The sequence below is a fragment of the Manis javanica genome, chromosome 9 (assembly GCF_040802235.1).
Source record: "Manis javanica isolate MJ-LG chromosome 9, MJ_LKY, whole genome shotgun sequence".
Taxonomy (NCBI): Eukaryota; Metazoa; Chordata; class Mammalia; order Pholidota; family Manidae; genus Manis; species Manis javanica.
Genome location: NC_133164.1, coordinates 9570681 through 9594174, shown reverse-complemented (window position 1 = coordinate 9594174; position 23494 = coordinate 9570681). Strand labels below are relative to the sequence as shown.

At 45.9% G+C, this 23494-nt stretch overlaps 2 protein-coding genes across 14 annotated transcripts in view; one reads left to right on the top strand and one right to left on the bottom strand.

Annotated features, from left to right (window-relative positions):
* PCCA (propionyl-CoA carboxylase subunit alpha) overlaps positions 1–11812 on the top strand; it is a 357794-nt gene extending 345982 nt beyond the window's left edge. For all 8 annotated transcript variants that reach the window (XM_073212398.1, XM_073212399.1, XM_037024801.2 and 5 more), the window contains 2 exons: positions 8834–8911; positions 11468–11812. In XM_073212398.1, coding sequence (XP_073068499.1) covers positions 8834–8911; positions 11468–11536 — 147 coding nt within the window. In that variant the 3' untranslated portion in view covers positions 11537–11812. The remainder of the gene's footprint in view (positions 1–8833; positions 8912–11467) is intronic.
* Positions 11813–13012: 1200 nt separating this feature from the next.
* The window catches only part of GGACT (gamma-glutamylamine cyclotransferase), a 33226-nt gene continuing 22744 nt past the window's right edge, over positions 13013–23494 (bottom strand). For all 6 annotated transcript variants that reach the window (XM_037024806.2, XM_037024808.2, XM_037024805.2 and 3 more), the window contains one exon: positions 13013–14151. In XM_037024806.2, the coding sequence (XP_036880701.2) occupies positions 13577–14137 (561 nt within the window). In that variant the 5' untranslated portion in view covers positions 14138–14151 and the 3' untranslated portion in view covers positions 13013–13576. The remainder of the gene's footprint in view (positions 14152–23494) is intronic.

The following is a 23494-nucleotide window of genomic DNA, read 5'->3' as shown; positions in this document are numbered from 1 at the left end:
TGTTACAGCCTCTGTAGTTAAATCTGCCTCATGTACTTAAAACACAAGGAACTTCCCTGGACCAAAGGCATGGCCCTTACAAGAAAATAATACTCATAACTTTTAAGTTTTGTGGTTTTAAATTATTTTAACACTGCAGGGCATGTTATGTTGTTCTTAGTAATAACAATAGCTGAGCCAAAGGTTCCACTTTTATCACCAGAAAGATGATGTACCCAATCATCTCTGTGTATTTTCAAGGAAAACAAGGATCTAAAAAACAGAACTAAGAGCCTCCGATGATTGTTTTTCTTTGAAGTGTTATTTGTTTAAATTCCAGTAATCCATGATTTTTGTATTTAACTTAAATAAAACTTGACAAATCTTAGAGTGGTGGGCCTGCCAGTAATGTGTTTGACAAAAGCATCCTATAAATGATAAATAACAAATCTGTTTTGTGAAATAAACAATGTTAATAGAGTTAAAAAAAAAATCTCAGGGCACAATGATTTGGGTGGCTGCTTAGAAATAATAAATGAACCAGAGAACTTTGTGTGGAGCGGTCTTTCCCCTCCGAAAGCGTAGAGGCTGTATTTTTTCAGGTTCACACAGCAAAAAGTGCCTAATATTTTTTAATGTCCACTGCATATTTAACACTAAATGTGGAGTAAAGTCATTTTTTTCATGATTGTATAATTGCTTTTTTGAAAGAATAAGCAAAATGCATACAAACCAACCAGCCAGCAAGAGCCAAAGCAAGGGTGGATTCTGAAAGTCAAGGCCGACACGTTCAGTTCAGAAGACAGCTGCTAGCGTGACTTCCGCGCTCCTTTCCTATCTACCTTTTAAAATCTGCCATCTGAAACTATGTTAGGACTGATTTTCATTTCGGTTTGCAAAATCCCTCCCTACCTTTCCGTACACCCAGCACTGTCATGAACTGGGGCACTTCTGTAATCTGGTAGCATGCTTTATGACTTGTTTTAATTTTTTAAACTTAGTTCTCTGTGATATTCTTGAACAAAAATATTAAAAATACATATTCGTTCAGAGAAAGGGCTGAATATGCTTTTCCTTAGCTGTCAAGCTGCTGGATTTGTTGCAGTTTTCCTTTTGACTTTGAAGCTTGAAGTCATAGGGGTGCGTTTGTTTTGTTAGCCTTTCGATGATCAGAAACAGACCAAAAGAATAAAAGTAACAATGAGGCAACCCAAGAGGATATTTTAATATTGCATTTAATTAAGATTAAATTGAATTTCTAGCTATGTTTAGACTCAGATGTGCATCAGAAATATTCATCTTATTTAATACATTTAAAATTGAGAAGAGAACCAGAAGTGGGCAGTGCACCCATTTACACTTCTTTCTTCCTGACTGACACCTTGCAGCTTATGAGTTTGTGAGACCAGGTAAAATAAAATCATACTAAGCACATTAAGTACCTGTTGCTGCTTTTTCTTGCCGCTTAGCCCGTCCAGTGTTGGTAAGACAGGCTTTGGAGTGTTTCTGTGGGGCCCCGAGGAAGGTCCGCTTTCTCATGGAAGTGACCTGTAACAGGAGCGCCCCCTGGTGTTTGGAACTGTTGTTCTCCAGCAGCGTCCTAGGCAAAATACGGCGTACCGTGCGGTGCACCAGGGGACGTAGGCCCTGCGATCATTCCCAGGCGTGCTGCCCAAGTTCGTCCTGTTTTTCCCTCTCACATGTGCGGCTTCAGCGGGAAGGCTCCCAAGCTGTGGATGGCCACTGATCACAAGACCCAGGTGCCCTGTTCAAGGCATGATATTCTCACCTCCCCATTGTCCCTAAGCCATCTGTAACTGAGTTTAGGGCTGATCTTGGGGAATTTGCAGATGAACTTGGCAAGAGACCTTGATTTTTCATTTCTTACAGAAATAGGATTTGAAAGCTCCTGTGCACTTCGGCGAGCTCAGTGAGGAGGGATGCGCTAGTCCCTCCCGGCGTGTGTGGATCTGGCGCTGACTTGTCTGGCTCAGGCAGCCCAGTGTCAAGAAGGGCCTCTTTCCCTGGCAGAGGAACCTGGCCTGGCTGTTGGATAGATTTTTCCAGTTTCTGGATACCTTGATTTATAATCGTAAAATAATTACAATAATTACATTTACATATTTTACAGCAGTGGTTATTCAAGCAGTTTATTTGACAAGATGCCAGTTTTTTAGCCAAACCACAGATTATATTCCAAAATGTGTAGAAATAGATTCATGCATTCATGATTTAATATTTTAAACTTTGAATTATGAAATATTGCACACATAGAGTAATATGAGTACTCCTATCCTCTCTGCTCACCTTTACCATGTTGGTTTCCAATTTTTTTTAACAATAAAACATTGCTTATGCAGGGCCTAGTGGCCTCTCCCTCCCTGACTGACTCCCATCCTGCCTTGCTCAGAGGTAATGGCTATCCTAGATTTGTCCTTTTTATCTTTTCCAGATAGCGCTCATTTTTAAATGTTAGGGTTAATTTTTTGTTGGAGGTAACAATTTTGGAATTCGTACAGTTTAACTTAATGATTTTCACACACACATCAATATAAAGTAGAATGTTTTTATAGATCAATAAATTAAATATTGTAGGTGGGTCTTATGCAAGCTTGGCATTTGATTTTATTTTGCAAGGAATTACCTACTTGGGATTAGCGAGTATGTTATCCTCTTTCTTTTAAACATTTTTGAAGATGACACTTTTCAACCTTACCAAGATTCAACATATCCTTTCTCAATCTTTTCTTTTTAAAAAAGTCATTATTTCATCGAGGCCTTGTGCACGCAGGTAGAGAGAATGCAGTGACTTCTTAAAGATGTTGTGAATGACTTTGGTGTTAACTGCAGTTCTCTTTGTAACTAGAGGGTTTGGCTACAGTTATGAACTAACTTAGAGGGCAGTAGGGAGTAGTATTTTCTTCACTTTAAAAAACACTGGACTCATTTTATATGGGCACAACTGCATTCTCTCCCCAGGCCTCTCAGCTCCCTGCTTGGCTGCCCACTGCACAGTTCCAGGGAGGCAGGGGGGGTGGTCGGGGTGCCGGGGCAGTGGCTGGGGCTGAGCGTGTTCCCTCTCCTTGTGCGGGCGCTGCTCCCAGAACCGGCTGGGGCTCAGACCCGTGCAAGGAGGCCTCAGCCTGAAGATACAGGGTTTGGCAGCATTTCTGTCGCCCGCCTGCTTTCTCTTTCTTTGTAATTTGATGATGGTTCGTGCCATCATTGCTTAAATACTGTACAATCTCCTGGGGTCCCCGTCCCTCCCTCTTGCCGTGAAGATGTTGGGATGTGAGTCACATTTTGTCTTTAGGAAATATCAGGGGATATTTGCCAGCCTATCTCACTGGCTCAGAAAGAGGAAGTTATTATAATCAGATCCCAGTAATGCCTTTTAACCAAATCTGAGAGGCCTTTTTCTTATGACTGTTAACTGCGTCTTTCTTCAGATCTAAGGGCCTTAAAATGCATTGCGCTCAGGCACCTGTGTTCTAAATAGAACACCCTCTAAAAATGTAATTGAAGGATTTTCATTTCTGTGGCGTCATCAGCGGGGTTGATACTGATCCGTGCTTTCGGGTGGCCCAGAGCAGCAGAAGGGGAGACTGCGGCGGGTCGGTCCGCCCTCCGAGCCTTCTGTCTCATTTGGCAGGAAAACACAGAATGTAGGACAACAAAAGAAGCCTCCTTTCTCCATAAAAATTCTTCCTTCCTCCCACCCACTCCTCTTCCCCAAAAGGGGACTTAATTTTTCAGCTGCACACAGTGATTTGGTGCTCACTCTTGCATTGAAACAGTTGCTGTCTGAACAGGCAGGAAACAGTTTTCTTTTAATTGCTGAAATCATTCGGAAGTGCTCCGTGCCCTGCTTCTGTACAGCAGATGCTGCGCATTAATTGGCCTTGTAGAGTGACCCAGGGTTCCTTGCAGCAGGCTCACTCTTAGGTAGAGGGTTTAAATAGCTTATTTATTATTTTGTATAATCTGCGTATGTTGTGTGCTCCTGCACGTGTCGTATTTCATGGTCTGCAGTTTCTAATGTCATGTGGGCTTCAAAACCTGCATTTCTCGGGTAATGTACTAGCAGCAGGTAAGCTCAAAATACCATCCATCAGGAGCTAATTTTTTATCCAGATACTCCAATGACTGATGAACCTGTCTTTTGTATGAATGTTTAGCACAGTAGAAAGCCATATGCCACTGGCACAGTTTCCTATGCATTCTTTACAGCTACTGTGGAGTAGGCTTACGGGGACCCTCCATGCCACTCATGGCCTCTTTCCTATATTTAAGGGATAACATCTTTGAAACAGCCCTGGTCTGGGACAACAAAAGAGGGTAGGGGCTGTCTTAAAGGAAACCCGACTCCCCTAATCATTTTCTTTATCAGAAATATGACTGCACACTCTTAACAGGGGACCTTGTTTTGTTACTCCCGTCTGTTCAAAACAGACCTGAGCCCATTAGAGGGCCTCCCTTGTGTGGGAAGACCACAGCTGTTACTGTAAATCTCATCCCGTCACTGTATCGCCCCCATTTTGTGGCTCTGAAGGATGAAATTGAGAAATGGAATACTGTGCAGTCATCCTTTACATCTCCAATTTTAGGCCTTTGCCATCATTTTCATGCTTTTATTCCAAATCAAATAACATTCGTGAACCACAGCACCTTCTGATGAGTATCTGGTATTGAACACAGCTTTCAAGTCTGTACTTTTGGGGGCTTCCTTTTATGTGCATGGAGGTCTTTCTTCCCCTTCTCTGCTCTTTCTCTTCCCGCACTTTCTTTGAGCTTTCTTCGCGCATTTGCAGTTTGAACGATACAAATTGCCACATGTGCCCCAGTCTTAGCATGTTTTCCAAGAGGGACACGTGCAGGGGAAGGTTCTGTGTCTTTTAATCTTTGGGGAAGGAGTGAAGTGAACTTGGTAGAAGGATATTGGGGGCTTCAATCAGAAAAAAGAAGGGGTTTAAATCATTAGCACAACAAAGCATACTATAAGCTTGAAGATAAAAGTCTCTGGGGAAAGAGTCCTCTGAAAATAAATGGAACTTGATAGATTTCCATATCATTTATAACTTCCCTTAATTACACTTGGAAGACTTGCCAGTAAAACTGGAAAATTGGCAGCCTATATCCATTAGAGTCACTTTGCCGGCCATGGCAAGCAGCTGGCTTTACTGGATTTTATTTCCCATCACTCACAATTAATCATCAGCTGGAGATGTCTGAAACTCTTCAGCACAGGGCAGTGCTGGGTGACGCTCACGTCCCCTAAACATGCTAAAATCTGCCGAGTAAATGGGCCGAGTTCTCTCTCCGGCTTCCTCATTTTGGGGCAAGGCAGGCTCCTGCTTAATGAGCATGCTCTGATAATCGGATGCAAATGTGAACCCTGACCCCGTGTCAAAGGAGAGGACGCAGTAAGCCGGGTGAGAGATACAGGATTCGGGCCTCTGTACTTTACACCAATTAGACAGGGAGTGGAGGAGCGCATCAGGCTGGCCAGGTTTATCAAAAAGACTTGCGAGGCTTGTGACCATTTTGTAAGCCCAGCGTTGGAGACCTCCTGTCACAGTCGGTAAGCCTTTCTCAGATGATTCACAAAAGTGTTGGAGAAGTGTGCACACCAAGGCCTCTGGTGCTGTGCCCTCACGTGAGAGCTGACTGATGGGAACCCAGAGCGTTGAAGTGCCCTCTCTCCTCACTCAGCAAATGCCCTGGCTCCCTGGGCACCTGGGGGAATCTGGAAGGTGTTGTCACCTCCTTCCGGAGCTCTGGGAGGGGAGGGAAGTAGGCGCCACCAGACCAGGAGGCTCCCAGATCACGGAGGCGGGAGGCCTGTGTGATGCGTCTCAGTGCGGCTGGAACTGGACTCCCTGCCCCGTGGTCAGGACACCCTGTGACAGCCCTGGCTGTGTTCTGGAACAGAGGATCTTTGTTGTCTGTTTGCTTCTCTGACTTGGATCTTCGAGGGATGGAATCACTTGACTTTAGATCAAGTTCATGTGTGTGTGTACAACATGATTCTGCCAACATGATTTTGTGGGGGTATCAAGGAACTACTTGCAAGAGTTCTTTCTCTTTTAGGGATAAATGAGTGAAATCAGACAACAACAAAGCAAACAGGGAGAAATGACTTAGATTTCCATCAGTAGCCAAGTAATAGAAGTAGATATCAGCAGACACAGAGAAGGGAACTAGGGAGGGAAAGAGGAACAGAAGGGGAAGCAGAGCTGCCAGCAGCCGCCTGTGTGACTCGGGGCGGGGCTGCAGGTCGGGCAGGAGACCTGGTCACTTCAAGTCCACAGTTGCTTTCTTTGAAGCCCTTTTAATAAAATTGCTAGTCGCACAATCAAAGAGGAGAGTATTTTAACTCTGGGACTTTCCCACCTCTCCTGAGGATCCTCTGGCTAACTCATCAGAGGTTTCGTTCTCTGAGTATCGACTGGGGCCCTACCCCTTACACTCACCTGTATGGCACCTCTTTTGCAAATTACCCACCTATAAAGCACCCAGAGCTAGGCAGGGGAGCTGGCCAGTGGGCAGGGAGAGCAGTAAGCTTGTTGCCCGTCTCCCGCTGCCCCCAGACTCCAGCAGCCCTGCTGGAACTGCCAGTGCGGCCCGCCGCAGCCTGGTGTGGAGCTGTGGCCAGGCCCTGCTGCCCTTCAGCACGGCTCCTACGGTATTGTTGTCTGGTTGGTGTGCCCCTTGGTGGGACCACTGCGAATCTCCTGGGTTCATTCTTTTTCATATTTGCATTAACTGCAGATTCACTTACTTGAAGATTCATGAAGAAGCGTGAGGGGCACTTGGTCTGGCCAGCAGATTGCAAGCAGTGGGCTGAGCAGCCGAGGGGGTACAGACCTGCCGAGGGGTGAGGTGCTTGTCCGCAAGCAGCCCAAGGAGCCGGGCAGGGGGAGGCAGACTGCCAAGCCCTGGGCTTGGAGATGCCAGTGGAGGAAGCTTGGCTGGGTGGAGGGTGGGGGCCAAGCTCACACAGATCCCCACGGTGGGCACTCCTCTGCCTAGGAAGCAAAGAGCTACTAGAGCCCAAAGGTAGAAAGCTGATTACTAGCGTTTGGATGGCATTTCCATGGCATTTTGTTGAGTTTCAGGTCCATTTCTCAGAAGGCCACCGAGCTGCTGCTGGAATGCCGCCCTTGGGTTGGGATGCTGTTCTGGGAGGCCAGCTCTGTGCCTCTGGCCGTTGTTTAAGGACCGTAGCCAGGGTCTGGGGGCACCAGGTTTTTGTGTGTGCAGGTGCTTCTGCAGGGAACTTGCCCTTCGTCCCTCTTGCCTGCTCTCTGCCTGCCTTTGAAAAGAGGAAATGAGGCTCTGAGATGACCGCTTGGAGGAGGCGCTGATCCGACACCCTGGCCGGGCATCTGTGATGCCTGGCACTGCCTCACCGCTGTCCTCTGTGTTTTGCACAGCCCTCGCCAGTACATTCTTCACTCTCTGTGGCATGCAGATGCCAGGTGAAAGTGAATCAAAAGGGCAGTGGGCACTGAGCTTGAAAGCCCAGCTCTCCAGCACAGTGTCTCTCCTCTGTGCCAGCACTGAGGCTTTGGCATCCCCTCTCTTCCTATATTTCCGTGCCAGGACAAGGCAGCCCACCACCTGATCGGCTGCGGAAAGGAACGCATGGGGCTCAGGCAGTCCCGCTGCCAGCAAGACAGCTTGTGCCGCACGGGGGGCTGGGAGGGGCTTGGAGAGCATCTGGGGACTTCAGGGAAGAACGTTCTCTGGGCCCCTCAGCGACACTGGACAAGCATAGCCGTGGTGGTAAGAGCGTCCAGGAGCCCCACACCAGGACCCCCCCCACCACCAGCACCCCAGCAGAGCCAGTTGCACTAGCAAACTCGACTCCCCCATTTCAAAATCAGGAGACCATTTTTCACAAAGATAGTTGAAAAATGCAGCCCAGCCCCTGATGCTTACCCACCAGGGGCAGAGAAAAGGGACTCAGCAGGGCCGCTCTTGGCACAGCTAACTCCTGGGGGAAGCCCCAGGTTTCCAGTGGGTTTGGGCCAAGCTCCACCTGAACTTCCCTGCAAATGAAAGGCAGACATCAGAACTGGAAGCTTGAGCTAGTGTGTGCGGGAGCTACTGGTGTCCTTATAAGGAATGGGCACAGCTCTAGAAGCCGTTCGGGGTTGGAAGGTGCTTCCCGGGAGCCACCGCGTTCTCAGGATGTGGCATGTCTTACAAACGTGGGGAGCCAAGGCCTGGGTGACTGGCTGGTGCTCCCAGTTGCTGTAGACAGAGACACTCCATGTTGTGGTGACAGCTTTACTGAGATAAAATACCCACACAACACCGTGCAGCCCTTTACAGTGCACTTAGTGGTTTCAGTCTGTTCACAGAGCTCTGCAGCTGTAGCCGCAGTGCATCTTAGAACATCTTCATCCCCCTCAAAAGGTGGCCTGCACCCCTCAGCAACCGCTCCCCTTACCCCAGCCTCCCCAGCCCTGGGAAGCCACAAACCTTTTGTCTGTAGAGATTTGCCAATTCCGCACATTTAATGTAGGTGGAAAACACCCTGTTTTGGTCACATCTCTGTGGCAATGGCAGATTCAGGCATCCCCAGGTGAGGCTCTACAACTACCACCCTCAACCCTTGATATCTGAGATTTTTTTTTTTAAATGAGGACTTAATGATGATAGAGTGAAGGACCTTTCTCAACTGTCCCCCAAAGAGGAACTTGGAACATGAAATACTAGAGAACCTCACTGCTGTTTGGATAAAATTTCAGAGCATTTGACAAAGAATCTCATAATGGCTTCACTCTTGAGCACTGTTGCAAAGTTAGAGTGCTTTTAAAACTTCTATGTTTTATTTATTTTCCAGGTAGCAGAAGGCCAGGAAATCTGTGTGATTGAAGCCATGAAAATGCAGAACAGTATGCTGGCTGGGAAAACTGGCAAGGTATGTCCCCACGTTCCTGCCGGCCCACGCAGGCTCCGCGACAGGAAGCTGAGCTTCCACCTCTGAGTCTTGGACGGTTAGGCCTGACAGGGACCCCAGAGGTGATCTCTTCCAACCTCTGCCCCTTGCAGCCGAGCACGTTCACCCTGGGAGCGCTGGTCCCTCGGCCTGAAGGGGTCCCTACCTCAGGGAGAGCAGGTCCACCCGAAGACTCTTGTATGGTGTTCAGGCAATCAGGGAACAATTGTCCTTTACCTGATATCTTTCAAACTAAGGAATCTTTAATCTGTGATGTTTACATCTGTCTTAGATGCAGGTAGTTAGATCTGAGACATAGGTGACATAGCAGGAAATGTTTTCGAGATTGCAAAAACTAATGTAACTTTTCAAGATAACTTCTCCTCAAAGAGAACAATTCTATTTCACATCATCAAGAGCTGAAAGCCCCACATACACGTGATTCAGGGAGAAGAAAAGGAGAGGATGTATAACTACTAAATGTGTTAAAGAGTAAAACCTCTAAACATATTTTCTCCTTCAAGAAAATAGAAAAGTCCTTTGAAGCAAAAACTTCATTATTCTTCCTGCAACTAAAAAGACACCATTCTTAGCCAAATGATCTTTTTCTGAAGGACAGTTTGGTTTGGAAGTTGCATAGTGGAGTGAGGTAGAGGGGTGAGGACAGTGGCTGGGGGGGGCCACGTCCTGTGTTGTGGCCACGCCTGGAAAGTGGGGTCGAGCCCTGGGGACGGTGGGCAGAGATGCTGTCAGCTCGCAGTGAAGTCTGCATCAGAGACACGCAGCCTGTCTGTCATCCCAAAGGAGATGAAACTGGTGCTCGGAGGGGGCGCCCAGTCCAGTCTTAGTAGAGCGTGAGGCCCAGTGCAGGGCTGTGGGTCTGGAGCTGGCCGGCCAGGCTGGGGGTGCTGCAGACAGCTGTATCCAGACTCCGTGGGGTTTGGGAGAGAATGGCATGATTTGCACATTTTATGGAACTGCTTTCTACTTCTGGTTAATTTTTAAAAAGAGGACAAGTTTCTGCTCTGGTAAAAATTGTGATATTTGTTCTTGAGATTATTTACACTGTGTTAATGTTATGAAATTGCCATCCATCGTGATAACTTGGCCTAATTCTGGGGGATCTAGAATATGTCAGATGCCTGCCAAGGGCCAGTGTTGCTGGATGGAGGTACTAATGCAAGAACGAACGTGGTCGAGCTCTCGGAAGGAGTGTGGAGCCCGCATCCATCAGTGTTTTATGGCCGCGTGGTCTGGCCCCATGTTGGAGGCTTAACTGCTCCCTGGCCATCGGCAGCCCAGAGCTACTTCAAGGGTGCTGATAGGCTCTGGGGGAGTTTGTATTCTGGCCCGAGCTCCGGCCGCTGGAGTCCTTCCTGTCCGCCCATTTCCTTCTGTGCCGCGAGCAGGGCCCCCCAGGAATGGCTTGCCTCCGCACTGAGGAGCAGCCCTGGTGAGCTGGCGGCTGCAGTTCTCAGCTGGAGGGCCATTCTCCCTCCGTGTCTCAGCTGCAGTGTGAAAAAGTCGTCCTGTGCAGACGTCGGGGGCTCCTGATCATCAAAAGCAGTCACTTCAGTGCCAGTAGCACCTGCCGAACCAGCCCTTGAATCACTCCCTGCGTAGGTTCACACCATTTTGCAGGACCCCAGGCTGGAATTCAGGGGCAAAAGGCCGTTAGCCTTCTGGATCTTCTTAGCAGGGCAGCCAGAACACAGGACAGGGCACCAAGCCCGCCGTCTGGGCGTTCTTCCTGTCTGCCAAGCGCCCAGACGGCCAGGTAGTTCTCGCCAATCAACAGTTTTCACGTCAAAACAAGAACTTCTGATAAGTCAGATAGCTGTCTCTTCCCCGCTTTAACCCCCTCCCCATTCATTTTAATTCTGAACACAAATTTGGGAGAGCAAGACTTGATGAAAATCGGGAGAAATCGGTAGAAGGAAAGCGCACAGCTCCACAGTGGTGAGAGCTCAGAGTCTGTACCCACGCCACGCCATGCAGCACGACCTGCTGGCCATGTGTCTTCTGAGTGTTGCGTTTCCCTTCAGAGAAAGTTTACTTTCAGGTTGGGGAGTTTCTCCTTTTCATAGTACCTGTTTTTGACTCTTGTATAATTGTTCTTTTTTTTTTTTTTACACCAAACTAAGTATACCATTAACTCTCAGACATTTCTACAACCTGAAATGGCAAGAGAAATCGGGAGGGTCAGTGTCGAACACTTGTCTAGCATAAGCACACCTGGCCTTGACCCCTGAGGGAACCCAGGGCAAGGGCCACAGCCAGCAGCAAACAACAGCAGCAATTCCCTTGACTTTTAGGACAGACAAGGACGGGACGGGAGAGCTGGGGGGAGGGCGGTGAGCCACAGCCCCCAAGGGCGAGGGCGCCCTGCATAGGAGGTCCCCTCCAGCCAACTTCTACATTTCTACATGTGCTACAGAGCCTGCTAGGCTGTCTCTTCCTTTCCAGAAATGGATGGCAGGACTGTTCCTCTCGGTCTAGTTAATAATTCTTACCTCCCCCCCCCTTTTTAAATTCAAGGTGAAATCAGTGAATTGTAAAGCTGGAGACACAGTTGGAGAAGGAGATCTGCTCGTGGAACTGGAGTGAAGTATTTATAGCCTTTCAGTCATCACCCAATTTAATTAGCCATTTGTATTATTATTCTTTCACACTCAATTTATTCAAGCATTTTACAGGAACACCCCTGTGCGGCAGATTTTACATGGTCATATTTATTCCACATATAGTCAAAACCAACATTCTGCCAAAAAATCACCAATGGAAATTTTTATTGATATAAATACATGTACATATGATTTGTACTTCTGCTGTGAGATTTCCTAGTGTCAAAATTAAATCAATAAAAATGAGCATTTGTCTAAATATTAGTTTGCCCTTTTTTTGAATGAAGACAATGTACATAAATGGCTACTGGCTGTGCCAGTAGGCTTTAAATATTAGCATTTCACTGTGGGCCTTTGAAAAAATTTCCATAAATCCCAGTTCTTTGCCTTCAGTTTCATTAAGTTAGCATTTGCCCCCTTAAATCTGATCACCTCCGTCTTCTGGTTGTGGACCTAACTCCTGTCTGTGGTTAGTCACAAGGCCCACAGCAGGGATGACTCTGGAAGCGGCTCCCGGGTGGCCCTCGGGTGAGTGCTGGGCCCCCAGGGGCGTCTCCTCCCGGAGAGCTGGCTCCGCATCTGAGGTTTGCACAGGGCTCCCTCACCAACAGGAGTGGGTGGGGCTGCCACAGCTCATCAGCTGATAGTCAGTCACCCTTGCCTTTTTTTGTTTTTGTGAAGCAAGTTTCCAATTAAGAAAAAAGGGCTAAAAATAATGATCATGTTTTTGTGCCAGATGCAGTTAGCGATCACAGTGTACCATTAAGTTGAAGAGTAAGTGAGCTCTCCCAGCGGAGAACGAGGTTACTAACGACCAGCAGCTGCACTTTCATTTGGTTCTGAAATTCTTGGAATACATTTCATACTTTGCTGGTATGTAAGCAGAGGCAGAATTGTGTGCCGATTTGACTCTATGCTGACAGATTATCAGATGGAGGTGGGTAGTAATTGGTACTTCGTGCGTTGCTAAAATTATTTTAAGTGCTGTTTGTATTTGGAAGCTAAGCTTTCCGTCAGGCCTGAAGAACAAATTACTAACGTGTTGGTTCTTCTGTGAAAGGCCCGCCCCACATGCCGCTCCCTTTGGGAGGCAGGGACAAGCCTTGCCCCTGGGCCCTGGGCTTGGGGAGCTTCCAGCTGAAATCAGTGTTAGCTGCATCTGCCAGCAAGTGGATGCTCGTTATTTTGCTCGATTAGAATGAAAAAAACCTACTGAATAAGCAGACTCCAAAACAGGGCCACCAGTTTCATTAAGTTCGCATTTGCCTCTTAAATCTGATCACCTCCGTCTTCTGGTTGCGGACCTAACTCCTGTCTGTGGTACCAACTGTTTTATATTTATTATATATTTTTTATTTTTTATGTTTTATATTTATTATATTTATTGTATTTGCAGACCTAACTGCTGTCTGTAGTACCAAGTTTTATATTTATTATATTGATTTCCCAAAACAACCAGTTTAATATTAAATGGTTGGCTTTAATAAGCTTGATCTGAATATTGTGAAGAATGATGTTAAATATACTCCAAAATATAGTATGTTGTTCTTTTATTACATGGAGACACCCAAAATCAGCTTTAAAAAAATTTGTTTTCTTGGTGGTCCAGGTCAGACTCAATACTGTAGGGCTGCTAAAATCTAGCTGTAATTCCAAGCTTTTCAATTCATTTTAAATGTTATCTTCAGATTAAAGTAAAAAAAATACAGGAAGAGAAATATAATACACGAGTTCTGGAAATGTCATGTCATTTAGGGGAATTAAAATCCCGGGTTTTTCTTGTTCAAGTCTCAGGCCCACGGTGCTCTTTAAGCAGCAAGCAATAAAGCAGTGCTGTTGGACAGATCTCAGGGCATAGTCTTGCTAGTGGTATGTCAGAATTGGGAAATCTGCTGCCACTGAAAAAGTTTTTTTCCCCCACACATTGAGTCTTGCAAGTATTTGTTTCACTGGCATTCAGCGAGTGCGGACCAGACTGAGGTCATGTTAGGGTCCCCTGGGGCTGTCTGGTCTCTGGCGCTTCTCATCTGCTTTCCCGGGGATTATAGCGAAGCCCGTGCTCCCCCTGAGAGTCATAGCTGTCATGGTATGGCAGGTGGACCCACTCCGGCGAGTAGGTGGCCGTGCTGTACACGAAGCACTGCAGGGTCCCGTCCGCAGCCGGCGTCCCCTTGGGGGCACTGTGTGCGCCTTCCCACTCGAGGACCGGCGTCCCCTCGGAGGCACTGCGTGCGCCTTCCCACTCGAGGACCGGCGTCCCCTCGGGGGCACTGCGTGCGCCTTCCCACTCGAGGACCGCAATCCGCACGCGGGTGCGCTGGTACATGTCTGGGCAGCCCTCAAACTCATCGAGAAAGCGCAGCATCCGCTCGTCCACGGCATAGATCTCCCCGAGCACACGGAGCCCACGCCCCGGCAGGTTCAGCAGCCACGGGATGTTGTGCTCCCCAGCAATCACCAGGGGGTGCGGCTCCAGCGTGCGGCCCTGACCTTGGAAGGCCGCGCGGCCGTTGGCGCCGTCCCGCAGGACCTTGTGGTTGGGCTGGCCTGTCTTCAGGGTCCCGTACACGAACACGTGGGCCATGTGGGCGAGGGAGGCTGCCAAGGAGAAAAGCAACAGATGGGTAGGTGAACCGGGTAGAGCTTTCTGGTATGGGATGGGGCTGGGAGCTTTGGGAAGGGCCAGACTTGGGGCAGGCGGCTGCCCCGGCCCCCAGCACGCCCAGGGCGCACGAGCTCGTGACCAGCACGTGGTGGGCCTGAGGTTCCAGGAAACACCAACCACCCTTTTATAGCCATTCTTCCAGGAAAAGGCTCTCAAGCCCTGTAGAATTGTTTTTTTAGAGCAGTTTTCAGTCTTTTAAAGTACTTTAAAACTTACACAATCAGTATTTCAGAAAAATTAGAAATAATAAGCAAATATAAATATACATGTACGTATATGTGAGTGTGTGGTCACCTGTGATCAGCTACAGGAGAGAATTCGTGTTCAAATGCTACCCTTACATGCTGGTCCTGGCAGTATGACCAGCTTGCAGTGTTCCTTTTTCAAGGTCCTGGAGGATCACGGCGCTTCCCTGCGGCTCTCTGTGACTCAGCGCAGCAGCCTGGGCTCCAATGTGAAGGTAAATATTTACCGCTCACCTGGGTCTGGGCCACAGATTGTTATGTAATTGACAAAAGCGATCTGTTTGTAAAAGTGACTCAGAAATGCAAATGAAGGTTCACCAAGTGGACCCATGTTCAGTGTTCTGTGCTTCCCTGCTCCACTTGCTGATGCTGTGTCGCGACGGCAGGACAAAAGATGTGTGCACCTGCCGTGGCAGCCCGCAACCAGCTAGCAACGCCTGGAGGGCCCCCCTGGCCACGAACCACATGGCCAAGTGGCCTTTAACCCACAGGACTTCTCTCTTCTCAGCAAACAAGGGCTGGTATGGGCGTCCCAGCCTTGCCCCACTTCTTCAGGGCATCCAGAAGAGATGGGTGGTCCCCCCAGACATCCCCCAACTTGTGCTCACTGCTCCCCTCTGCAGCCTGTGGCGCCATCCTGTCACACGTCCCCTCTCTCCAGCCACCCCGTGGCACACATGCCCACCTTAGGCCTCTTCACAAAGGCCTCCCCCAGGGCTGCCGAGAGTGCACCCTCCCTGTCCCTCCTTCCCTGTAACACTGTCAGCCTTGATCTTCTCTCTTAATGGAGCCTGTCCTTGAGATCACTGTTTATCTTGTTCGTGGCCAGAATGTTCTGAGTGGGAAGAGAACCCGGAAACCATCTAGGCAGATGATGCCGAGTCTCAGGTTGGTGACGGCCCCAGACCACACGGCCGGGCAACTCCAGACAGAACCGGAGCCTGCTCTCCAGACCCCTGTGCCCTAGCTAACCCCCTCTTTAATTTTTTTCAAGTAACATGTCATAATGGAAAAGTTGAATACTTTACAAGGAAAATGACATTCTCCAGCCTTTTCTGTTCCCCAGTCATGTGACTTGTACACCTTTGAGCTGCCACATCAGACTCCCCTGCGTGTGGGCTCCCCGCACCGCCTGCCTTGCCTTCCTACCAGGAAGCAGGTGAGTGTGGCGGCACGCAGTGCAGGCTTTGGAACCAAACTGCCTCTGTGACTTCCTACCTGTGTGACTTCCGGCAGCCTCCCTCCGCCCCTGGGCCTCGGCCCCCTCGGCTGTGAAAGGACCAGTGCGCTGTCGCGCCAGCTGCAGCCGCTGCTCGTGGGTGCCCCGTATTTGGCAGGCCCGTGCGGAGCCCTGGTGTGGTTCTTACGGCTATGGAAGCGCGCCCACTCCCACCCCCCCCCAACAAACGCACATCACAAGTTTTGGTCAAATCTATACTTAGTTCAGCATTAGAGCTATGTTAATGCTGTTCTCAGATAAGCCACATAGTGCACTATGAAAATGCCCTTTCTCAGACTTTTTGGGGTTTTTTGGAATTAAAAATTGCTTCCGCACACTTCATCATAACCGTGATATCACATACTCTGTCTTTTTGTGCCTGACCTATTTCACTCAGTGTAATGTCCTCAAGGTCATTCATGTTGTTGTATATGTCAACATTTCCTTTCTATGTTAGGCTGAATATTATTCCATCATGTTTATACAACGTTTTTTTTGTTCATCTATCTGTCAAGTGGACATTATGGTTGCTTCCACCTCTTGGTGATCATGAATAATGAATGCTGCCATGAACATAGGCATACAAAAATCTCTTAAAGATCCTGCTTTCTTTCTTTTGGAAATATGCTCAGAAATGAGAGTGCTGGATCATATGGTAATTCTTTGTTTAATTTTTAAGGATCTGCCATATTCTGTTTGCCATAATGGCTGCACCATTTTACATTCCCACCTACCATGCACAAGGGCTTAATTTTCCTTATGTCCTTATTAGTGTTTGTTACTATTTTGTTTTGCTTTTTCCAATAGGGGGCATCCTAACAGGGGTGAGGTGGTGGTGTTTTAACTTGCATTTCCGTGATGATTAGTGATGTCGTGCACCTTTTCATGTGACTTTAAGTAAACTTTGGCAGCTAATAACTATAAGGACATGTCCATTTCAGTTAAGCTTAAATTAGCATTAATGCATAATGTTTTTTATTAGCTTTTCTGCAAGTTTTAGAATGCCCAATTTTCACAAGGGCTTGTTTTTAAATCAATTTTATTAATACCTTCCGGAGGTATATATATATATATATATATATATATATATATTTTTTTTTTTGTTGTTACACACTTAGACACACAAACATACAGACCGAGACATAATGACTACAGTTAGCAACACTCTTCATATAAATACATATACACCGACAAACTGACATGAAGATTTGAGTTTCTAATACTCAGTGGTCTTCTTTCTTCTTAGTTTATTTGATTAAAAGTACTTCAGTTTTCAAGAATACACTCTAAAGGCAAGCAGTTTACATAACTGGGTTAAGGTTTAGACGGCCCCAGAATAACAGGGCGGATGAAAGCTCTGAACTGATAGGGACTGTGTGTGTCCAGGGGGCTGGAAATGAAATGCAAGTACAATTCTAGCTCCAGTCATTTAAAGCCAGGCTGTATTGCAAAAGATAAATTTCTTCTATCTCAGGGAGTTTAGTTTAAGACTTCTCAATTCTCAAAGATAATGATGAACTTAATAAGTAGAATAGATGTTCACTAAAAGAATTTAGAAAACTAGCTCCATATTGTAGTAGTTCATGGAACTTTTGACTATTTTCTTCCCTTGTGGCAAAATATATTTAGCTGCATAACATTATATTGCATACTTCTTTCAGGGGCCAAGCCTCTCTAATCAGAGAGTTTGTACTAGGGCCAGGTTTGTGTGCAGAAGATAAGATACTTCTTTTTAGAGTTTAGGGATCGAATTGCTCTCAGTTAGTTTTCCTAGTTTTTTCTGCCTGAGCTATAGCCATTCCTCAAGAGGACCCTGCCTGTCTGATAAATGCAGGGACTGTGTGACTTTTCACTACTAGAGCCCTGATCTGAGTCACAAGCTTGTTTGGCTTCTCTGGGGCTGCTGAGGAGGAAATGCTTAGCTCTAGGATGACTGCCTCTAAGGAAAGCAGTTAATAGAATAGAGCTATTTACATGTTGATCTGAGGATTCAGCTTAATCACAGGCTCTATTTACATTACACAGGAGGAAGTAATGCAGGCCTAAGAGAACTGTTTGACTGGGGAGCAAGGTAAAAAAGCAATCTTTAAGGTAAAAAACGTTTCAGGTCAAAAAAAAAAACGTTTCAGGTCTTTTTTCTTAACCCTAGTTCCTCGTGTCCTGAGGGACTCCTTGAGTCCGGCTATAAACAATTCTTCTTGTGAGGATGCTTGCCCCATGACTACCTTCCCAAATGCGTCGCCGATTGAGTATGAGTATATACGAGTCTGTCTCACGCCAGGTTCAGAACGTGGTGACTCTGGCGAGGGTCTCGTAGCTGCAGACACCTTTCATGGGTGGGCCCACCCTCCTGGGGGCGACGTTCTCGCCTCTCCGGTCTGTCGGGCCCCACGTTGGGCGCCAGTTGTCCCGACCTGCAGGACTATCAACGGGGGTCGACGACCTGGAGGAGAGAATGAAGGGGAAAGGGACACAAAGAATGGACAGCAAGACAGGATGTCTGATCAAGCTGACACAGTTTATTGTTTGCAGGCTCAATTTATACAGGTAGCAAGGAAGGGGTGGGTCAGAAGGTGATTGGGCCTTAGGTGGCGCCGGCGGGAGCGGAGAACAAGCAAGAGAAGCAGGAAGTTGGCCATCTTGTGGGTAGGGGTTCGAGGGTGAGTTTCACCCCCTGAGGCAGCAGGTGTTCTTAAGAAGCAGTATTAGTAGGTCAGTGGAAGGAACAGAGGAGGATGTGTTGCTAAGTAACCTGACTGCAAAGTTTACCTCAATTTAGGCCATGGCAGGATTTCCTTTTGCTGTTGTCTTAAGGCTAACATTACTTAAGTTCTTTTTAGCTCGCTCCCAACACAAATAGTGACAATTTTACTTACTCCTTACTAATCTAGATGCCTTTTGTTTCACCTGATTGCCATGACTAGAACTTCTAGTACTATGTTGAATAAAAGTGGTGATAGTGGGCATCCTTGTCTTATTTCTGATCTTCGAGGAAAAGCCATCAGTTTTTCACTGTTGAGTATGATAGCTATGGGTTTGTCATATATGACCTCTTTTATGTTGAGGTATGCTGCCTCTATATCCACTTTGTTGAGAGTTTTTATCATTGCTTTTGTTAATGTAGTATATCATATTGATTTGCAGATATTGAACCATCCCTGCATCCCTGGGATAAATCCCAACTTAGTCATGGTGAATGATCCTTTTAATGTATTGTTGAATTCAGTTTGCTAATTATCTTGTGTCTTGAGGTAGGCTTATAATGCTATAAACTTCTTTCTTAGAACTGTGTTTGCTGCATCCCAAAGGTTTTGCTCTGTTTCTATTTTCATTATTCTCCCATTCGTTTTTAGTTGCATGCTGCGTAGCCTCCATGTTTTTTTTTTTTCTAGTCTTTTGCTGTTGATTTCCAGTTTCAAACTGCTGTGGTTAGAAAAGATGGTGTATGATTTCAGTCTTCCTAAATTTGTTAAGAGTTGTTTTGTGGCCTAACATGTCATCTATCCTGGAGAATGTTCCATGTGCACTTGAAAAGAATGAATATTCTGGATATAATGTCCTGTGTATGTCTATTAGGTCCATTTGGTCTAATGTATCATGTAAAGCCACTGTTTCTTTACTGCTTTTCTATCGGTTTCTACCTTCATGTCTGTTAATGTTTGCTCCATGTATTTCTTCTCTGTTGGGTATGTGGATATTTACAATTGCTTCTTATTGCTGGATTGAGCCCTTAATCATATATAATGTGTTACAATCTTGTTTTAAGGTTTATTTTGTCCAATAGAAGTACTGATATTTCAGTTTTAAAAATTTATATTTGCATGGAATATCTTTTTCCTTCCCTTCACTTTTAGTCTGTGCATGTTTTTAGGTCTGAAGTAAGTCTGTTGTAGGCAGCATATAGATAAGTCTTTTTTTAAAAATCTGTTCAGTCACCCTTTGTCTTTTGATTGGAACACTTAGTTCATTTATATTTATAGTAATTATTGATGGGTATGTACTTACTGCCATTTCATTAAATGTTTTCTGGTTGTTTATGTCATTCTTCTCTGGTCTGTCCTCTTGTTTTCTTGTGCATGATGACTTTCTTTAGTGTTATGGTTGGATTATTTTTTCTGTATTGTGTTACTAAGTTTTTGGTTTGTAGTTACCATGTGATTTATGTATACAGTCTTACATACAGAGCAGTCTGTGTTAAGTTGATGGTCCCTTAAGTTCAAAGGCATTCTAACAGCATTATATTTTTAACTCCCCTTCCCCTTTAACGTACATTTTGTGTATAAGATGTCTTCTTTAACAACTTTTAGCTAGTGATTCCCTTAAAAAGTGGATTTTACTACTTTTGTCTTTTCATTATACTAACTTTTTTTTGTATTCTTTTTTATTATTAAAGTATCATTGATATACAATCTTACGATGGTTTCACATACACAAAACAGTAGTTTAACATTTACCCATATTATCAAGCCCTCACTCCCTTACAGTCACTGTATACTAACTTCTAGGTGATCTACTTTCTTTGCTATTTGCTTTTACCAGTGACATTTTTTTTCCCCACTATTTTCTTGATTCTTAAATATGGCCTTTTCTCTTCCTCTAAGAAGTCCCTTTAACATTTCTTTAAGGCTGGTTTGGTGGTGGTGAACTACTTTAACCTATGTTTAAGAAGCTCTTTACCTCTCCTTCAATTCTGAATGGACCTTGCTGGGCAGAGTGTCTTTCAGCACTTTGAATACAATCATGCCATTCCTTGTGGCCTATAGTTTCTGCTGAAGAAAACAGCTGACAGTCTTATGGGGTTTACCTGTGGAACTCATTGCTTTTCTCTCACTGCTTTTAAGATTTATGATGTGCCTTGGTGTGGACCTCCTTGGGTCCACCTTGTTTAGATCTCTGTGTGCTTCCCGAACCTGGACATGTTTCCTTCTCTAGGTCAGAGAAGCTTTTAGCTATTATTTCTTTAAGTTTTCTACTCCTTTCTCTTCTTCTTCTGGGACTCTGAGGCAAATATTAGGACATTTGATGTTCTCCCAGAGCTCCCTTAACCTGTCCTCATTTCCTTTTTTCTTTTTTCTTTCTGCTCTTGAGCTTAAGTGCTTTCTGTTACTTGTCTTCCAGATCACTGATCGGGTCTTCGGCATTTTCTCTAATCTGCTGTCACTGTGTTCTTCATCTCTGGTTCTTTTGTGTATTTTCTAGCTCATAATTGAGGTTCTTACTGAGTTCATCTATTCTTCTCTCAAGTCTGGGGATCATCTGTATAACCATTACTTTAAACTCTTTGACAGGTAGATTGCGTAACTCTGTTTCATTTAACTTTATTCTTTGTATGTATGAAGTTTTGCTACATTCTTTTGTTTCAGGTATATTTCTGTGTCTCCATTTTGTTTGTATGTTTTTTTCTATAGGTCAGGCAAAAGGGCTACCTCTCCCAGGGCTGAAGGCATGGTCTTGGGTAAAGAATGTCCCCCTGGTAGGCTGTCTGACAGGTGGGTGTGGGCTGGGGTGTACTGGTGCTGGGCATACACTAGCAGGGCAGCTTATGGGTGGGCGGCAGGCTGGGGCCTCTCTGGTGGGGTGACATGGGGTGGAGTACAGTCCGGGGATCTCCCAGGTTGGTACCAGGCTATGTAAACAGAGCGGCCAGGAATGGAAGGAAGGACGTGGGCAGACTGAATCCACGTGAGTGCTGCACTAGTACTACCTTGGTGGGACGGCTGGGTCTCTGCTAGGCATGTTTGGGTGTGTGGGGGGGAGGCCACCTCCATCACGCCTGGAGCTGTTGTGTTCACCCTGCTTCCGCTCCTGTCTGCACTGTCAGTGTGTGGGGGGAATGGAAACACGGTGTTCACCCTGTCCCCATTCATAGTAGCAGTGCTGGAAGGGGTGCAAACAGTGGTGTTCACCAGTACTTCTGGTCCCGGAGAGATTTCCAGCAGTTCCCCTGGTGGGTACCTGGGTTTTGAAAATCAGCTTCCTTGAACAATAGTTGCAGTGGGGTTCAGCCTTCCACCTGGTGGCTTTTTCTCTGTGCCCCAGCAGCTCAGCAGTGTGCCTCCCTACTATAGACTGCACTGCATTACTGTGTGTCGCCTGCCATTTTTTTATGCGGTCTTTTCATCTCATGCATACGGTGTTCACTCAGGCCTCTGGCTCTTCCTCAAGATGAACTACTCTGTGTGGGTGTAGCTTTGGTCTGTGTGGGAGGAAAGCTCAGCCTCTTTCTATGCGGCCATCTTGGGCCAGCAGTTAAGTTTTGAAATCAGGAAGTGTAAGATCTCCAATTTTTTTGTTCTTTTTCAAGATTGCTTAGAATGGTGCCCTCATTGAATGAGTTTGGAAGTGTACCCTCCTCTTCAATTTTTGGGAAGAACTTGAGGGTAGGTATTGATTCCCTTTACATATTTGGTAGAATTCAACAGTGAAGCCTTCAGTTTGGGGCTTTTCTTTGTTGGGAGGTTTCTGATTAATGAGTTAGACTCCTTACTGGTCTGTTCAGATTTTCTGTTTCATCATGAATCAGTCTTGCTAGGGTTGTTTCTCTAGGAATTTATTTATTCCATCTAGATTGTCCAATTTGTTGGCACACAACTGTCCACAGTATTCTCCTATTTCTGTAAAATGAGTTGTAATGTCCCCCCTTTTGTTTCTGGTTTTAGTTATTTGTATCTTTTTTTTTTTTCTTAATATAGCTTAAAGTGTCCATTTTGATCTTTTGGTTCTGTTGATTTTCTCTATTTTTTTGTTCATCTCTGCTCTAATCTGTTATACCTTCTGCTAGCTTTGGGTTTAGTTTTTCCTTTTCTGAGGTCCTTGTCTTCATGTTAAGCTCATCTCCAAGGGCTGTTCTGAAAGTCACAGCCAGCACGACCTGTGAAAAGTCTGTTCCACTGGCCAGGGCCAACTCAGAATATGCCTGACGCGTTCCGGCCATGAGCACATCAGGGCCCTCCTCTGACACGCCATGCTCCTGGGCCAGGGGGGAGCTTCTGGCCCTGCCCCAGGCTATGGCTGTAGTCTTGGATAAAATGCAAGAGCTTGGTTTAATAAGTAATGGACAGAAACAGCTACGGGGGGCCACTTGGGCTTTTCTGAAGAGTGTCTTTTAGGAGTGGCTCTGTCGCCGCCTTAATGTGAAGTAGACACCCCCAGGTAGGCCTGTTCTTTCTAGGACACAGATGGCCAGCCCTATGGAATCAGAGGGACACTTAAGGACACAGTGCATGTTAAGAAATGCACTGTGGTATAAACAGGCTGGAACAGAATTCCTACCTCCACCATTTAGCAACTGTGGGTCTTTGGGAAGTTACTTTAAAACTGGGTTTATCCTCTCTTTCTGTAAGAGCTAATCGCTTTTGACTGCTCGCTGTGTGCCAGGCCTCAGCACCCAGTGAATGTTAATTCTCTCTTCCCCATGACCCTTATTGACCCCACACTTGTCCCAGTTCCTTTCTTTATCAGGATTATAAAAAATACCTGCTACCTTATATTCTTCTCAGTGAAGCCGCTTGGAAAAGTAAAACAAAAATGAATACTCTATATAGTAAATGGGAGAAGGAGTCAATCCACGTCAGTGTTGGTTGTGGCCTTAGTGATTTGTCAGAGCAAAGAATACCTGAGGAGGTGATTACATAGAGATAATCATAACAGAGATAAGGCCACAGGTTATTCACTTCAACTCCATTGAAAATTACATCTGAAGATGATACCTTGTTCCCATGGAAGAAAACCCAGCCATAAAAGTTAAACTTTTCTAGGAAATAATAGAGCCTGCTAGAAGGGCCAAATTATAATTTTCTACACTTTATCTAT